The sequence below is a fragment of the Peromyscus leucopus genome, chromosome 14 (genome assembly GCF_004664715.2).
Source record: "Peromyscus leucopus breed LL Stock chromosome 14, UCI_PerLeu_2.1, whole genome shotgun sequence".
Taxonomy (NCBI): Eukaryota; Metazoa; Chordata; class Mammalia; order Rodentia; family Cricetidae; genus Peromyscus; species Peromyscus leucopus.
The window spans coordinates 58632698-58649358 of record NC_051075.1 but is presented as its reverse complement, the minus strand read 5'-3'; the positions used below and the strand labels follow the sequence as shown (position 1 = coordinate 58649358).

Sequence of the window (16661 nt, the reverse complement as noted above, 5' to 3'; positions counted from 1 at the left end):
CCAACTTCTCAGCTGATCTTGTTTCCTCAGATGGAAGCCTCTGTGTCCTCATATCCAAATGGCTCTCAGCTGAACTGTGCTGCTCAAAACCTAAAAGCTTAACCAGCCAAATGCTTAACCAGCCAAATGTTTCTAGTTTCTGGTCCTCACGCCTTATGTATTTTTCTGCTTTCTACCACCACTCCCTGGGATTAAAGGTTCGCTTTTTGGGATTAAAGGCGTGAGTCACCATGCTTGGCTGTATCCTTGAACAGATGGATTTCTGCCTCTGGATTGCTAGGATTAAAGGCGTGTGCTACCACTGCCTATCCTCTATGTTTAATATTGTGGCTGTACTGTTTCTGACCCCAGATAAGTTTATTAGGGTACACAATATTTCGGGGAACACAATACCACATCACAAATGTAGTTCAGAATGCTAAAATAGTGAAACAGCAGCCTCAATGATAATAGTATACTTTAAGATACATGGTATTTTCTCACCTTTTAATTTATTCGTGTTTCCTACCTGGTTTCTGTAGCGATTTCCTCTTGTTACATCTGATGCAAACCAATCAAATTAAGTCCTGCACTATCCCGCAGTAATTTGTTCCCAGAGTAAGCGATCTTCTTTTTGATAGGAAGTTGATAACCACTGCTGTTTGTCATTTTACCCAGGCCTCTGGTATAGCTTGTGGCCCACCATGAACCCCATACCTTGTATCAGCCTGTATTCATTTGTTATTTTTTTAATGTATCTTCCTTCAGGTCTGGCCCTTTTAAATGTCATCCTGTGCACATGAATTTCTTCTGTTTACAAAGTTATTTCATTTTATTCTCTGTTAAAAGATAGTATAGTTCTATGCCATCATAGTAATAAATCAATTTAATATTCTGACTTTTAATACTTTTCTATAATGTTGAATAATGCAAGATTTTAGACAAATCCTCAGAGAATTAATGCTTACTGTATTTTCATTGGCAGTAATTAAAGAATTTAAATAGTTCAGTTTCCAGAAAATTTAATTTTGAGTTCTGACCATGAGAGTTAGCCTTTTGTACCACTTCCCCAATTTCTAAGCACATTGGTTAGTCCATGATGTTACTGAGTGAAGTAATTTGTTATGTGCCAACTGGTTGAAAGAAATTAGAGCCTGTAGCTTTAAAGTGCCATGGCACATCAACTAACACTGTGGATAGAGGGTGTAGTTACCCGGCCAATCACAGGCACAGACTTTAGCCCATCTCTGTTGTGCTGTGTTGTGTAGTTCAAATTGGTATTGTGCAGGTGTGAAATGTGTTACTTTTGAATGGTCACTAGTGTCAGCTAAGATTTCTAATTCTAAAAGAGAAATAGGATTTTTTTTAACTTCAAAAATGTGGCTGTTTTGTTGCTAATGTGTAAGATGTGGTTTCTTTTATTTCGAGATCTTTGTACATTCATGAGCACTCGATATCTGTATCACTCCTCCCCCCAAACTCCTCCTGTGCCCCACACCTTTATGGACTCTTTTTTGACTGTTATCATTACGTGTGTGTGGCACACACATCAATGTATATCTAACTTACTGAGTCCATTTACTGTTGCTTGTATGTACCTGTGTTTAGGGTTGACCACTTGAGATTCAACATTGTGGGAGCTCATCCCTGGAGGAAACTATTTTCTTAGCAGCCATTGGCTACTTATAGTGCTTCATCTAGGTATGAAACCATGCAAAATTTTTGCTGTCCACATTGGCATCTCACCTGGAGTTTTCAGTATGCTGGTCTTGTTCAGGCAACCCTATTGTGAAGATTTGTTGGGTGCATTTGTGCTGTCTTGCCTAGGGGACATCTGGCAACTGGTGTTCTAGCCTCTGTAGGGGTTACATTGCAGATGTATCAGTTGAGGTTGGACACCCCACAGTCCTGTATTCTCTTCAGTTTGACCAGTGGTGGATCTCGGTAATAATCTCCATCTATTGTATAGAGAGCTTCTTGGATGAGGGATGAGAGCTATACTCATCTGTAGTTATAAAGGTTAGCATTTAGAATTGATTTAGAAGTAATGTTGGTTTAGAAAAATGGTAGCGGTAGGTTTTCCTCCTGGTCTCTGACTTCTCAATCCGTGGGTAATTGACTGGGTTTTCAGTACCAGACACAAATTTCCTTTTGTTGAGCAAGCCTCAAGTACAATGAGACAGCTGTTGGTTTTCCATTTCCAAGATAAAAGTGCCACTTTTGTACCACTGAGGCTGTCCCACCAGTCCAGTCGTTGTGGGTCATAAGCTTTTCAGTAGGGCAGGACTACCAATTACTCTCTTCCTTTAGCAGCTTGCATAGCACCTTCCAATCCAATGAGAACTCAGAGAGGAGTCATCCAGGTCAGTTCCAGCTTGATTCCTCCAAGGCCTGTGTTCAAAGTGTATTGTATTTTCAGCAGTAGGCTAGAGGACAACTAAGGTGATGGTAATAGCTCATGTTATTTTGGAAGACTATCATATTCCCCCAGGCAACAACTTGAGGGGAGATTTCCTATGCCTGATACTGGGGGTTTTGCATGGCTTTTATGTGGTGCATCATTACCAATGTGCTGTTACAAATATATGTATGTACATAGACATATTTGAGAAGCATCATTTTAGAACTTAAAACATCTTAATTGCATTTGTGAGATCCTTCAGCGTCTATGATATCATACTAATGCCAGTGTGTTGACACTGGCCCTTTCTACAGAAGATTTTAGGTAAAGATACAACATGCTTGGTGGAAGTCTTAAAGATATAAATCCCTTACAAGGACAAAAATGTATGTGTTTAAACTGCCAAATAGATAGCAGATAGACTTGGCTGCCCAGGTCACCTTTTTCCCAAAACTAGATCTAACATTCTCTTCCACTGCATCATGTCACTAATGGTCTGATGCTCAGGGAAGCTTTTCAGATGTTTGGCTTGAGGCAGTAGCAAGAACTTGTGAAGTGAAAAAAAAAAGTACGATGTGTAGATTCATATTGTGTTTTAATATAGAACCCTGCTGTGTGGTACATTCTTGTAGTCTATCTGTGGGTAAATTCGTGACTTAATATCTGAGTCGTTTCCAGCTGATATCTAGAGTTAGTAGTTGTATTATATAGAATAATGTTTATTACATAATACTTTAAGTGCATTCTCAATTTAAATATTCTGATACTGCAGAAATGAATAGAATAAAATTTGAGTCATGATCTCCTTTTCTTCCTACTTTGTGCTAGTAGAAACAATCACCATAATAGTGTGACACTCATTTTTTTCCAGGCTTTTTTGGCAAGATGGAGTGAGCTACAGTTACTTTGGTCAAGGATTCTTCTTTTAGAATTACATAGTGTCCTTATTCTTTCTTCTCAATAGTCCTTGACATTGAGAACATCTATCTTGTATTTTAGTTTTTGGGCTCCATCACTGAAGTCTTCTTGGCTTTACCTCCTGTCTTTGAAAGATCACTTTCTTGCTTCATTTTGAGGTGTTTATCATCACATCTTGAACTATTTATTGTCTCTTAGTCATTCTCACTGGATAATCTTATCTGTTTTGAGAACTTTGACTGCCTCCATTGCTGAGCCATAATCTATATCCTTATCCAATTCTATACTCTTATACACACCTTTGCTTCTGTCTCATTGGCTCAAGATCTTCATTTTCCAGTCTGACATTGACTTCTCATTCCCAAGGCTTTGTTGTTTCTGGTGTTTTGTTTTACACTTCATAAGTTAGAAACTTAGACACTATTATTGATTCTTCTTTCTACCTGACTGTGAGTTTGGAGGAACTGTCAGATCTGAAATATGCAGGTTTTGGCTCATCCCGTGTTCTTCATTTGTTTGCAGCTGTATTACCATTCCTTGATTTCCAGCCTCCAATGTATGCTCCTCTTGGAATGGAGATTATATTTTCTAAAGAGCACTCCCTTTTCTGGCGAATGAGGATAACGATGTCAGCCCAATGGCTGTGTCCTTCCTCAGTTGCTCAGTGGAAATGGTTCCTTTTATCTGGCAAGGAGTTGATCATGTTTCCTTGTCTCCTGTCTTGTCAAACTTTTTCTATCTTTGCATTTGTATAAATATTTTAAATGGAATGTTAGAAAGTAAGGCAGGAATTATTAATTTCTTTAGTCATAGTTTGTTTCCACAGCCCAATTGAAGTTGAGGGACATCCATATTTATTCAATGATGGCCAGATAAGACAGGCCCACAGACTGCATAGTATGTACTTGGAACCTGATCTTATTTATTCAGGGAGGCTTAATTTCAGGTTTGTTTTTCTAGCCCCTGTAACATTCTATGCCTTTTGGTTTTTGTTGTTGTTTAAACAATAGATCACTCACTCAGTCAATAAGTGCTTACTGTGCAAGCGTGAGAACCTGGGTTCAGATCCCCAGCACCCGTGTAAAAAGCTGGGCCTGGTGGCATGTACCTGTAATTCCAGCACTGGCCAGGTAGAAACAGAAGGATCCCCTATGCTTGCTGGCCAGCTAATCTCAGTCAGTGAGCTCCTGGTTCACTTAGGGAACTTTTTCAAAAAGTAAAATAGAGAGCAGAAGAGGAAGACAGCCGACATTGACTTTTAACCTCCATATACACACCATAATTGTGTATGTGGTACCCTCCCTCCTATATGTCCATGTCTACACACACACACACACACACACACACACACACACACACACACACACACACACAAGCTCAGTTGAGGTATGCCCAGTACCTTTAGTATGTTTATAGAGTTGTACAGCCATCAGCACAAGTTTAGAACCCCTTTTCACCTAGAAAGAAAATCAGAACTTTTCACTGTTACTTGCCAGCCTACCTTTCACCAGCTCCCAGTCCTGCTCAACCACTAACCGCCTTGTTTCTATTGATTTGTCTATTCTGGATGGGAAATAAATAGAGTCATACAAACATGTTCTTTTGTGATTGCCTTTCTTTATATAGAAAAAGTTGTTTTCAAGGTTTACCCATTTCGTGTCATGTTGTGTTTGCCTTGATTATCCTGACATCATATTTGATTGCTTGGGTAGCTCTCATTTTATTTATCCATTTGTCATTTGTTGGGCCTTTTGGTTTCTCAGGACTGTTTAAACATGGTGCTTTGACTATACCTGTATGGCTTTCTCATGGATTTCATTGATCTATTCTACTTAGTAGAGTTGCTGGCTTATATGGTAACTCTGTCTAACCTTTTCTATAACTGTGATGGTTTTCCAAAGCAGACATGTGGACCACATGCTCTTTCACCAGCAGACTTTCAGGGTTTCAGTGTCTGCACATGTACACCGAGCCTGCTTTTCCCTTTCCATCAGATGTTTCACATGGCTTACTTCTGCCTATAGTAAAGACTACTGAAAGTCAGCTGGGCTTGGACGGCCTATCTTGGGTATTCTCAACACTTACAGAGTCATTTTATATTGAAAGTAGAAAAATGTACTTCCCATTCTGCTTGAAACCCCTGGCTATTGAAGGTGGGGGAGGTTAGAGTCTTTGCAGAAGAGTTGCATGGCCTGACTTAATTATGTGCAGCTGTTGGTGTCATTCTTCCAGGCTGTAATCTTTCCATCTACGGATTTGTAGGATGGATGGCACTGTGTATTTATAGTCACTGTAACTGTGAATGTATTCATTAGCATTCCCCCATCTCTAAATCCAAGTCATTCTATTCTCAGGTGTTTTGTAAACTTTTAAATGGCTTTACTAAATTGTCTTACATATCAAATTAATGAACTACCACCTGTGTCATGGTTGGCCAAACTCTACTGTAGTGTTGTCTTTCTAAAGACAATAGAAAGCACTGGGTATTTTTATAAAAATCTTTTGACTTTCTTAACTTAATTCCTGAAATAATATATTTTTTAAATTTTTCTTTATTAAGAAATTTTCTACTCCTTATGCTATCCACAGACTCCTCCTCCTCCCTCCTCCCTCCTCCCTCCTCCCACCCCCCAGCCCTCTTTCCTAAGCCACCCCGCATCGCCACATCCCCCAAATCGAGGTCTCCCAGCTCACTGAGTCTGGGCAGGTCCAAGCCCCTTCCCACTGCACCAAGGCTGTGCAAGGTGTCACACCACAGGCACTGGATTCCAAGAAGGCTGCTCATGCACCAGGGACAGATCCCAATCACCCTGCCTGGGTGCCCCCCAAACAGTTCAAGCCAAACAACCGTCTTCTGTATCCAGAGGGCCTAGTCTAGTCCCATGGGGGCTCCACAGCCAACAGTCCACAGTTCATGGGTTTCCATTAGTGTGGTCTGTCATCTTTGCACATCCTGCCATCATGATCTCGATGTCCCTTGCCTGTAGTATCTCTCCTCTCTCTCATGAATTGGATTCCCGCAACTCAGCCTGGTGCCTGGCCGTGGATCTCTGTATCTGCCTCCAACTGTCATTGGACAAAGGCTCTATGATGACAGCTAGGTTATCTGCTAGGCTGGTCACCAGAGTAGACAGGTCCAGGCACCCTCTGGACCACTGCCAGCAGACCAAGGTGGGGTCAACCTTGTGGATTCCTGAGAGCCTCCCCAGCACCCTGCCTCTTCCTATTCCCATGATGTCCTCATCTATCATGGTATCTTCCTCCCTGCCCTCCCACTTTGTTCCTGTTCCAGCTTGACCCTTCCATTTCCCTATGTTCTCATCCCCCACACCTCGCCCTCTGCCACCCCCCCACACCCAGTCTGCTCATGTAGATCTCATCCACTTCTCCTTCACAGGATCATCCATGTGTCCCTCCTAGGGTCTTTCCCTGTTAGCTAGCCTCTCTGGAGTTGTGGGTTGCAGTCTGGCCATCCCTTTCCTCATTTAGTATCCACTTATGAGCGAGTACATACTATGTTTTTCCTTCTGAGTCTGGGTTACCTCACTCAAGATGACATTTTCTAGATCCATCCATTTGTCTGCAAATTTCATGTTATCATTGTTATTTTTTTTTTTTTTTTTTTTTAACCGCTGAGTAGTACTCCATTGTGTATATGTGCCACATTTTCTTTATCCATTCTTCAGTTGAGGGGCATCTAGGTTGTTTCCAAGTTCTTGCTATTATGAATAATGCTGATATGAACATAGTTGAGCATGTGTCCTTGTGGTAAGATTGAGCATTCCTTGGGTATATGCCCAAGAGTAGTATAACTGGGTCTTGAGGAAGACTTATTCTCAACTTTCCGAGAAACCACCATACTGATTTCCGGAGTGGCTGTACAAGTTTGCATTCCCACCAACAGTGGAGGAGTGTTCATCTTGCTCTTCATCCTCTCCAACATAAGCTGTCTTCAGTGTTTTTTATCTTAGCCATTCTGACAGGTGTAAGATGGTATCTCAGAGTTGTTTGATTTGCATTTCCCTGATGACTAAGGATGTTGAGCAATTCCTTATATGTCTTTCAGCCATTTGAGATTCTTCTGTTGAGAATTCTCTGTTAAGCTCTGTAGCCCATTTTTTAATTGGATTGTTCAGTATTTTGATGTCTCGCTTTTTTGAGTTCTTTATATATTTTGGAGATCAGCCTTCTGTCAGATGTGGGGTTGGTGAAGATCTTTTCCCATTCTGTAGGCTGCCATTTGGTCTTATTGACCATGTGCTTTGCTCTACAAATCTTCTCAGTTTCAGGAGGTCCCATTTATTAATTGTTACTCTCAGTGTCTGTGATACTGGTGTTATATTCAGGAAGTGGTCTCCTGTGCCAATTTGTTCCAGACTACTTCCTACTTTCTCTTTTATCAAGTTCAGTGTAACTGGACTTATTGTGAGGTCTTTGATTCACTTGGACTTGAGTTTTGTCCATGGTGACAGATATGGATCTATTTGCAATCTTCTGCATGTTGACATCCAGTTATGGCAGCACCATTTGTTGAAGCTGCTTTCTTTTTTCCATGGTACAGTTTTGGCTTCTTTCTCGAAAATCGTATGTTCATAAGTGTGTGGATTAATGTTAGGGTCTTCAATTCGATTCCATTGGTCCACATGTTGGTTTTTATGCCAGCACCAAGCTGTTTTTATTACTATAGCTCTATAGTAGAGCTTGAGGTTGGGGATCATGATGCCTCCAGAGGTTGCTTTATTATACAGGAGTCTTTTAGCTAGTCTAGACTTTTTTTGTTTTTTTTCATATGAAATTAAGTATTGTTCTTTCCAAGTGTGTGAAGAATTGTGTTGGGATTTTGATAGGGATTGCATTGAATCTGTATATTGCTTTTGGTAAGATTGCCATTTTTACTATGTTGATTCTACCTATCCATGAGAATGGGAGATCTTTCCATTTTTTGATATCTTCTTCAATTTCTTTCTTCAGAGGCTTAAAGTTCTTATCATACAGGTCTTTCACTTGCTTAGTTAGAGTCACCCCAAGGTATTTTATATTATTTTTAGCTATTTTTTTTTTTTTTGAGCTGAGGATCAAACCCAGGGCCTTGCGCTTGCTAGGCAAGCGCTTTACCACTGAGCTAAATCCCCAACCCTATTTGTGGCTATTGTAAAGGGTGATGTTTCTCTGAAATAACATTTAACTGTTATAAACCTTTAAGCAAATTAAATGTTCAAACTGTGTCTTAATTTGTCTTTTATTGTTGGGATTATTGTAATGTTATTTTTTTTTCTGACTCATAGATAGGCTGTTGTCTTCCAGACTTTCCTTTTGCTTTTTAATAAGTAGATATAAATGTCTTTTTGTCTTTAGACCAAGCTTCAGTGGCTCTGTGAGGAGCTGAAAGAGAGAGAAAGCAGAGAGAAGAACATGCGGCAGCAGCTGATGCTTTGCAGACAGGAGCTCAGGGACCTGACGGAGCACAAGGAGTCTGAGCTGCTCTGTCTGTTCGAGCACATCGAGAGGCAGGGGCAGCTTCTGGAGGAGTTCCACCAGGAGAAGAGAGGTGGGTCCGTGTGCTCCCTCTCCTCCTTCTCTGTCTTCATAGGATTGTGGGGCTGGACGAAAACCTCCTGGTACTTCTTCACTTAGGACTTTTTCTAAATGGATTTCTTTCCTTGCCTCTTATTCTCCCATCTTTCTTCATTTCTGAGACTATCAGACCAAGCTGTTGAGTCCTGAGAAATTTCCTTTGGCCACAGTGCCCTCTTTTGCGCTTTCAATATGTATCTGTGGGATGTGTATGAGAATTGGCTTGGTAAGGTTCCATCTTTTCTCCTGATAAAGTGATTGAAGTAAAATATCTATTCATTCAACAAAGACTTGTTTTGTATTAGAGAATCTCTCCCTGTTGGTGAGAACAATGAATCAACCAAAGGGAAAGGTCCGTTATTCAGCTTACCTTATTCTGGCTTGGGTGGCAGAAAATGAATACAATAAATAGATGTGCACATATTAGGAGGTGTAAGCTCACTGGTGAAAATAATGGGCTAAGAAAGACAGAGTTTGGAAGAATTATGACAGAGTCAAACCTTACACAAATGACTTAGAAAAGTACATGTATAGTTGCGTTCATCATAACAGGAAAAAGAAAAATGATGCCTAAAACCTGTGAAGTCAAGTACTCTTGTTCTTAAGCCATTGCTATATTGCCTTATTGATGAACTCTATCAAGAAGCACAGGACGCTCATTGTAGTGTCCCCTTAAGAAAACCTGAAATTTAATATATGACAATGCTTGTTCAGAGTATTTGTTTTAAAAGTAACTTCATTTTACATTTTGATATGCATGAAAAGGTTAAGTGTTAAAGAGGAAATCATATCTAATAGTGCTATGTGGAGGCTTGCCCATCCAGGCCACATCCAGAGGACTGTTGCTCCAGGCCACTTGAGTATTATTAGCTGTGGCTACAGGAGATGTCAAAGGATGCTTTTCTGTTTTTCCTTAATGGCAGTACAATGATGACAATACACTTCCACAGCTGGCTATGGAAGTTTGAGACCAAAGCTGTATGTATTTCCTGTGCTTTATGTCATGCTTCCTAGCTAACACTAGGTTACAAATCAGCCTCATTGTCAGTAAGTAGTATTTGACCCGTCATCATTTCTTTGTATTTAGATTAATGTGGCATGCAAAATCCAAAAGAGAAAATATTTATACACATAGCTTTAAAAGGAAAGCTACTACTAAGATATGAAGAAAGGAAATTATTTGTAGCCTTTGAGAAAGTAAGACCTTTATAACAGAGAATGATTTCTCAGTTTGTTTATAGTCAGTGTCTGTTAACTAAGAGTCCAAGTGGCAAGCACTAGAGGGGATAAACACCATCTACTTTCCTTTTTTGTGCTCAGCTCAATGACTGACAGTTTTGTCTTAGCAATAGTGGCTGCAGTTGGCAAGCAGCTAGACAGTCCTTACCCAGATGCGTCACCTGTTTTTGTCTCAGTGCATGTCCACCATAGGCAGATAAGGAATGCATTGGGTGGATAATCTATCCACTGACACATGGCTACATGGAGACATGGAGGATTCCGGAAGGAAGTGGTTTGTAAATGTTGCAAAGTGTTGTACTTCCAGTGCTATAGCCCAGTGCACTGTAGACATGCCAAGGACTTTCAGCCCGCAAATGGACAACTACATGATGAAACAGCATCATTAGAGAGGGTATAATATTAACATTTAGTGAGAGAAAAATCATAATTTAAAAAGGAAGCATACTTGGGTGTTATATTTTAGATTTGTAAAGAGCTGATATCTGGCCATTGACCCAAATTTCTTAACATTTTGAAATTCCTTGGCCACCAACTGTAGGCATTTTCTATATCACATAGATTAGCAGTGAGATTCCATTTGTGTTTTGTTTGGACATTATTAATTGGCTGTCCAGCCACACTCAACCACTTCTATTACTTGCCAAATTACGTCACTTTTCAAACTTGTCTTACTCAAAAATACATGTAATACTGACATTTACAGAATTACTAGTCATTGTTGCTTGGTGCAAAGATAAAGGAAAACAGTATTTTGTTTTTTGTTGCTCATTCCTGTTGGGGGTAGCTTGGAACTGAGGGAACTGAATATGGAACAGTGGATAATAAAGAATACATTTTCAACTGTAAAATGCTTTGAGGAAGATAAGAATGAGCTAGAGTAAACCCAGACTCAAGAACTGGACTCCAGTGACCCAGAGAGAAAACAGACAGACAAGTAAACAATATTTGCCTTTAGTATAGGGTAGAATTTATTAAGAAGTAGGACCTTGGATTTTCCTCAAAGCTGACAGAGAATAAATACAAGAAAGATTAATAAAGCTGGTGGAACAAGGGAGGGACTAGAGTGTGAAATTAGGAAAGATGAATTGTGTGGGAACCCATTCTAAAAAATAAAAAAGACATGAATACTTAGCTTCACATTGCATTTTTCTCATAATAGTAAAATAAAACAAATTTATATTTTCTTATTGAAATGTCAGCAAGTGTCTGAGCTCTCTGTTGATTTGCTAAGTGGAAATTAGCAGTGAAGTCCTCACTGGGAACCCAAATGTGTAAGGTGCCATTTAATTTAATTTTTTTTGTATGTGTCTTTATTGTTAATGTGAACATAAAATGATTTAAAAGGTTTTCATAGCTTAATTTTAGGTCTTTTTCTTTTTCATAGAGTCTAAATTACACAGATAAAAATTGGTCTGTTTTGTTTGGGAAATTTGTTACTAGTAATTAGAGTTGATGACAAAGAAATCAATTTACCTAAGTTCTTTTTATTATCACGCATGTTATTAATGATTAATTATGGTTATATTATTAAGCATTAAGCTGCTTGTGGATCAAGATAATTTAATGTGTTAATTATTTTGTAGTACCACAGATGTTTGGTTGGAAATGAATGGATTGATGATGAATTACTCTTCAAATTTTGCACATGTTACAGTAGAAGGTCGGTCTCATGGTACCAGATGGAGAAAAGTGTTAGTAGCAGCCTTCTTGAGACCTTAGAGAGGATGAGGATTTATAATCTGAAAATCTCCAAAATCGAAAGTATGTTACAGAACCAGTACTGGTACCCTGTCTTCATTTAGCCTTCTTGGCTTGCTGATGTGTGGTTAAGTGAGAATCTCTGTTTCTAAGTTTTAATTGTTCTGTTTCGACAAGCTCAACCTCTCTGGGCTCAGTACTGTGGTGATGGATGGTTCACTTCCATTTTCTGTAAGTTACTATTTGGTAAAACTTCCCAGAACACTCTGCAAGATTTCAGCAATAGCTTCCAGTTAGCTCTTCATCTGTTCTCAAGTGACCTGGCAATCGTGCCCTTCTCTGTGAAGTGGGCTTTGTATAGTCTCCCATTGCCTCAGCCAATTAAGACCTTGAAATTAGGCTTTGAGGAACCCTGCCCATGCTTCCAGAAACATAATAGCGCTACTTTCATTGAAGGAGATGAGAAGTGTTTAAGTTTGGCCAGTGAACAAAGCAAGGATAAAAACAAGTGCTAAAATCATAATTAGCCCTGAATATTTTAATGCAAAAAGGGTATCAGTTTTTGGACACTATTTCACCATTATGTTAGATTTTCTTCCTTAATTTATAGTTCACAGTTTTTCCTCCTAGCTTCTTATAGGAGCAATTAAGTTATAGAATTAGACATTTGGAAAAGGGTATTACATCCTTACTTTTGAAGGAAATAGCTTTGCTGGGTTAGATTTAGGCATGAGTCAAGACATTTCTGTTGCTGTAAGCCTGAATTAAGTTCTAGAATGTAAGTTCTTTAGAGAACCTTTCTTTGATTTGGCAGTGGATGTGTGATTTTTTTTCATGGGTTTTGTGCACACATGTATTCTGTTGTCATAGAGTGAACACCCTCATTTCTATTTGTAACAGTTTGATACCTTTGTGGGCTTCTTCTTTGAGGAGTTTGTCATTTTTCCACTGATGAAATTTTTTGCTCACCCGTCCATGCTTGATTGACACTATCCTTTGAAAAGACTGAAGGAAGAAGGAACTGACCCCTCACCTGTCAAGTGACAGAAATCTCCCCCCACCCACTTTTGGCTTATTTGCCCATTGTGAATCAGAGAAGCATGACAAGATATGTAATTCAGTTTCAGGGACAAAAGTATTCAGAATAATTTGTGTTGTGATGCTAGGATTTTACCCATGGCCTTACACATAGCAAGTAAGAGTTCTATGACTAGGATACATCCAATGTTCATGGGAGAAAAATTAAATAAACTACTTGCTTATATGTGAACATTCTGCCTCATAGATAAGAAATGTTTCAAGTAACTTTTTTTTTATTAGACTGAGAATGGCAAAATATATTATCCCTGACACATGAAGTCTATTTTCTGTGTCTTTTCTTTATGAAAATTAGACTCCAAAGAGCAGAGTGTTTTGTGTTGTTTTGGAGAATTTACAAAGTATGTGCAACCCCAGTGATGAGGGCTTGGCATCACGTGAATGGTAAATATATGTTCTACCACATTGATCTACCTGCCTATAGAATGGCAAGATGCTGTTTCCCAGCAGTGCTACTGTGATAATTTAAATGAGATGTTCTTAAGGCTTAAGACACTCTACACATTAAGCAACATCTAGCTATAGATCCTTGTCCCCGAGCTCCACTGGTTCTGTCTATGCTTGGAATAAGAAAGAGTGTCCTCCCCTACTCCTCATACTGGGTCATCTTACCCAGCCTTAATATATGGGGAGGTGCTTAGTCTTACTACAACTTGGTATGCCTTGTTTTGTTGACTCATGGGAGACCTGCCTTTTCCTAAACAGAAGTGGAGGGAGAGTGGATAGGGGAGTGGGAACAGAGGGAGTGTATGTGGGGGAGGGAATGGGAGGAGAAGAAGGAGGGGAAACTGTGACCATGATGTAAAACAAACAAACAAACAAACAATTAAAAACAAAAGAAAACTCTTAATACTATAATGGCAAAAAAGAAAAAGAAAAAGAAAAAGACAAAAGAGTGTCCTGTTGTCTATCTGAATGTCTGCCTGCTTTCTCTCTTCCTTCCTTCCTTCCTTCCTTCCTTCCTTCCTTCCTTCCTTCCTTCCTTCCTTCCTTCCTTCCTCCTCCCTCCCTCCCTCCCTCCCTCCCTTCCTCCCTCCTTCCTTCTTTTCTGTCTGTCTTTCTATTTCTTTAAAGAGAAGTACCAGATGCCTTTCTTGTGACCCACAAACATTTCATTTTACAATGTAGTCCTAATAAGTATTTATTATCCTTGATTACTACATGAAATGCCTTCCAGGAATGTTTACCTAATAACATCAATTTAACATCTCCTCACTTATTAAGTGATATTTTGAAACAATTTAACTATATATATATATATAAATTATATATATACATTATATATATATATAAATATAAAATACGTTACACATATTTACTCCGAAGCACATCTCAGTTTAAACCAGCCATATTTCACATGTCCAGTATATGTTATATGTCTCCTGGCTTCCTCCTTGGACAACACTGTCCAGGAGAGGCATGTGTATCAGATGGTGTAGTATCTGTCATAGTTCTTTATGAGAGAATTGTCTGTAGTATAACTGCCAAGATTATTGAGAATTCTTTTGGTGGTTCAAAATAATGAATGCAAAGTCAAACTTATGTTTTATGTTATTTTGAAAATAATTTATATGTTATCAATTACTAGAGCTGGGGCATGGTAGTACATGCTTTTTTTGTTGTTGTTGATTTTTTGAGACAGGTTTTCTCTGTGTAAAAGCCCTAGCTGTCCTGGACCTTGCTCTGCAGACCAAGCTGGTCTTGAACTCACAGAGATTCACCTGCCTCTGCCTTCTGAGTGCTGGGATTAAAGGCGTGAGCCGCCGTGCTTTTAAACCTAGCACTCAGGAGGCAGAGATAAGAAGTCTGAAATTGAAGCCAGTCTGGGCTACACAGTAAGTTCCAGGACATCTAGGACTACATAGAGAAACTGTCTCACACCAAAAACAACAAACAAAAAAACCTGCTAGACACTTTACAGTGTAGACAGTTTGTGCCTGCTATAGCAATCTAGAAGAAGAAATTTAAAGTATGTAGACATGATTCAGTTAGATAGATATCTCAGTAGTAGGTAAAGACAACAGGTGAATTAGAAAGAGGGACATTTCAAGGACATTCATTGCTTACCTGGAGTTTCTTTGTGTTGTGCAGAGACTGCCTGAGAATTTTGGCTGTGGTTCTATACAGAGCTTATTCTTTGGCTTCCAGGGGTCTTTGGTTTAACAAATAGAAGTTAGTAAATGTTTTACTGAGTTCAAGTTAATTTCTCTTAGACCAGTGGTTCTCAACCTTTGTAATGCTGCTACAATTCCTCACGCTATGGTCGCCCACAACCAGAAAATTATCTCGTTGCTACTTCATAACTGTAATTCTGCTACTGGTCAAATTTGTAATGCGAATATCTGATATATGACCCCTTTGGGGGTTGTGACCCATAGGTTGAGAACCAGTGTCTTTAACTGTTGTTACCTTAGCTTGGAAACTTGATCGTCCTCCTTAGATCAGATTGTTTGCCTCTAATGTTTTATTTTTCAAAATTCCTGAAAATTGACGCCCTTTATTAGGTGTATACTCCAAGAAATAAATGAGAAGGGACCTACTCTTTCCTCAGTACCTATGCTATTATGTTATTTCACAGACCACCTTCCATGTTTAGTCTTGACTTACTAGTGAGGAATGCCAACTCACTAGGAGTGCAGCAAGCTTCTTGGTCTCTGGATAATTAAAGAGAGCCCTCTGAGGATGTGGTTGACTGCTGTGGACTCTCATTCCGTTAAAGCATGGCCTCTCACTGTTCACCCGTCCACAGATTTAATGATTGTTTTGTGAAGAACAGTATACTATCTGTCTGTTCTACCCTAGTTCTTAATGGAGAAAATATCCAGGACTCTTTACCATGAGTTGGAATGTATTTCTTGAATGGTCCTATTTTCTCTGGCATTGTTTCGGAGTGCCAGAATTTATTCTGTAGATCCGCGTTATGTTGGCCCCATGTTTATGGCTCTTATATGCTTAGACCATTTCTGCCTCCCAATATTCACATCTATTTCTCCTCCCACCTCAGTCCTCCTGTTACCCCGTCTCCTCTGTGGGTTGTGGGCCCTCTTCATTCATGTAGAGATTTTACTTATTTATTAGAGATCACGCACCCCCCAACTTGAAGAGTTCCTCTCTTGTAGTCCTGTCGTTGTACCTGTTAATTTCATTACTTCAGGACAGTGTTGTCATGGGTTAGATAAACATGGTCCCAGAGGCTCATGTATTGAAGGCTTCTTCCTGGTGGTAGTGCTACTAAAAGGTGACTGGACGATGAGTGTGCTAATTTCATTAATGGATCAGTCCCTTGATGAGTTCATAGTTGAATGGGCTGTTAGAAAATGGAGTTGGTTTGAGAAGTAGGTCCCTGGGTGTGTCTTTGAAGGGTGTAACTTGCCTCTGGCGCCTTTCTGCTTCCCTGTGAAGAGCTTTGCTTTACCACACACTCCCACCATGGTATTCTGCCTCCCTATAGTCCTGACAGCAGGAGAGCCAACTAACTGAGATCAAAATATCTGAAACAGTGAGTCAAATGTATTATTCCTTCTTCAAGTCGTTTGTGTCAGGTTTTTCCAGTCAGTGAGAAAAATGACTGGCACTTGTTACTGTTTGCACTAGTATGTCCTCCACTTAGCCTATGACACATCCAAGTACACTGACCTTACCTGTGCTACAGCGGGTGCACGGGAATTGTGCGTTGAGAGCAAATTCCTTGTGGTACCTGTGCTGCACCCCAACCTGTTCTTTCTTACTCTGTTTTTACTCCTCTGCTTCG

General features: G+C 39.6%; 1 protein-coding gene across 1 annotated transcript in view; it reads left to right on the top strand.

The window, feature by feature from the left end:
- Positions 1–11241, top strand: part of Cep128 (centrosomal protein 128) — a 172051-nt gene extending 160810 nt beyond the window's left edge. Inside the window, 1 exon segment of the mRNA XM_037210756.1 lies at positions 8654–11241. Coding sequence (XP_037066651.1) covers positions 8654–8932 — 279 coding nt within the window. The 3' untranslated portion in view covers positions 8933–11241.
- Positions 11242–16661: the final 5420 nt, after the last annotated feature.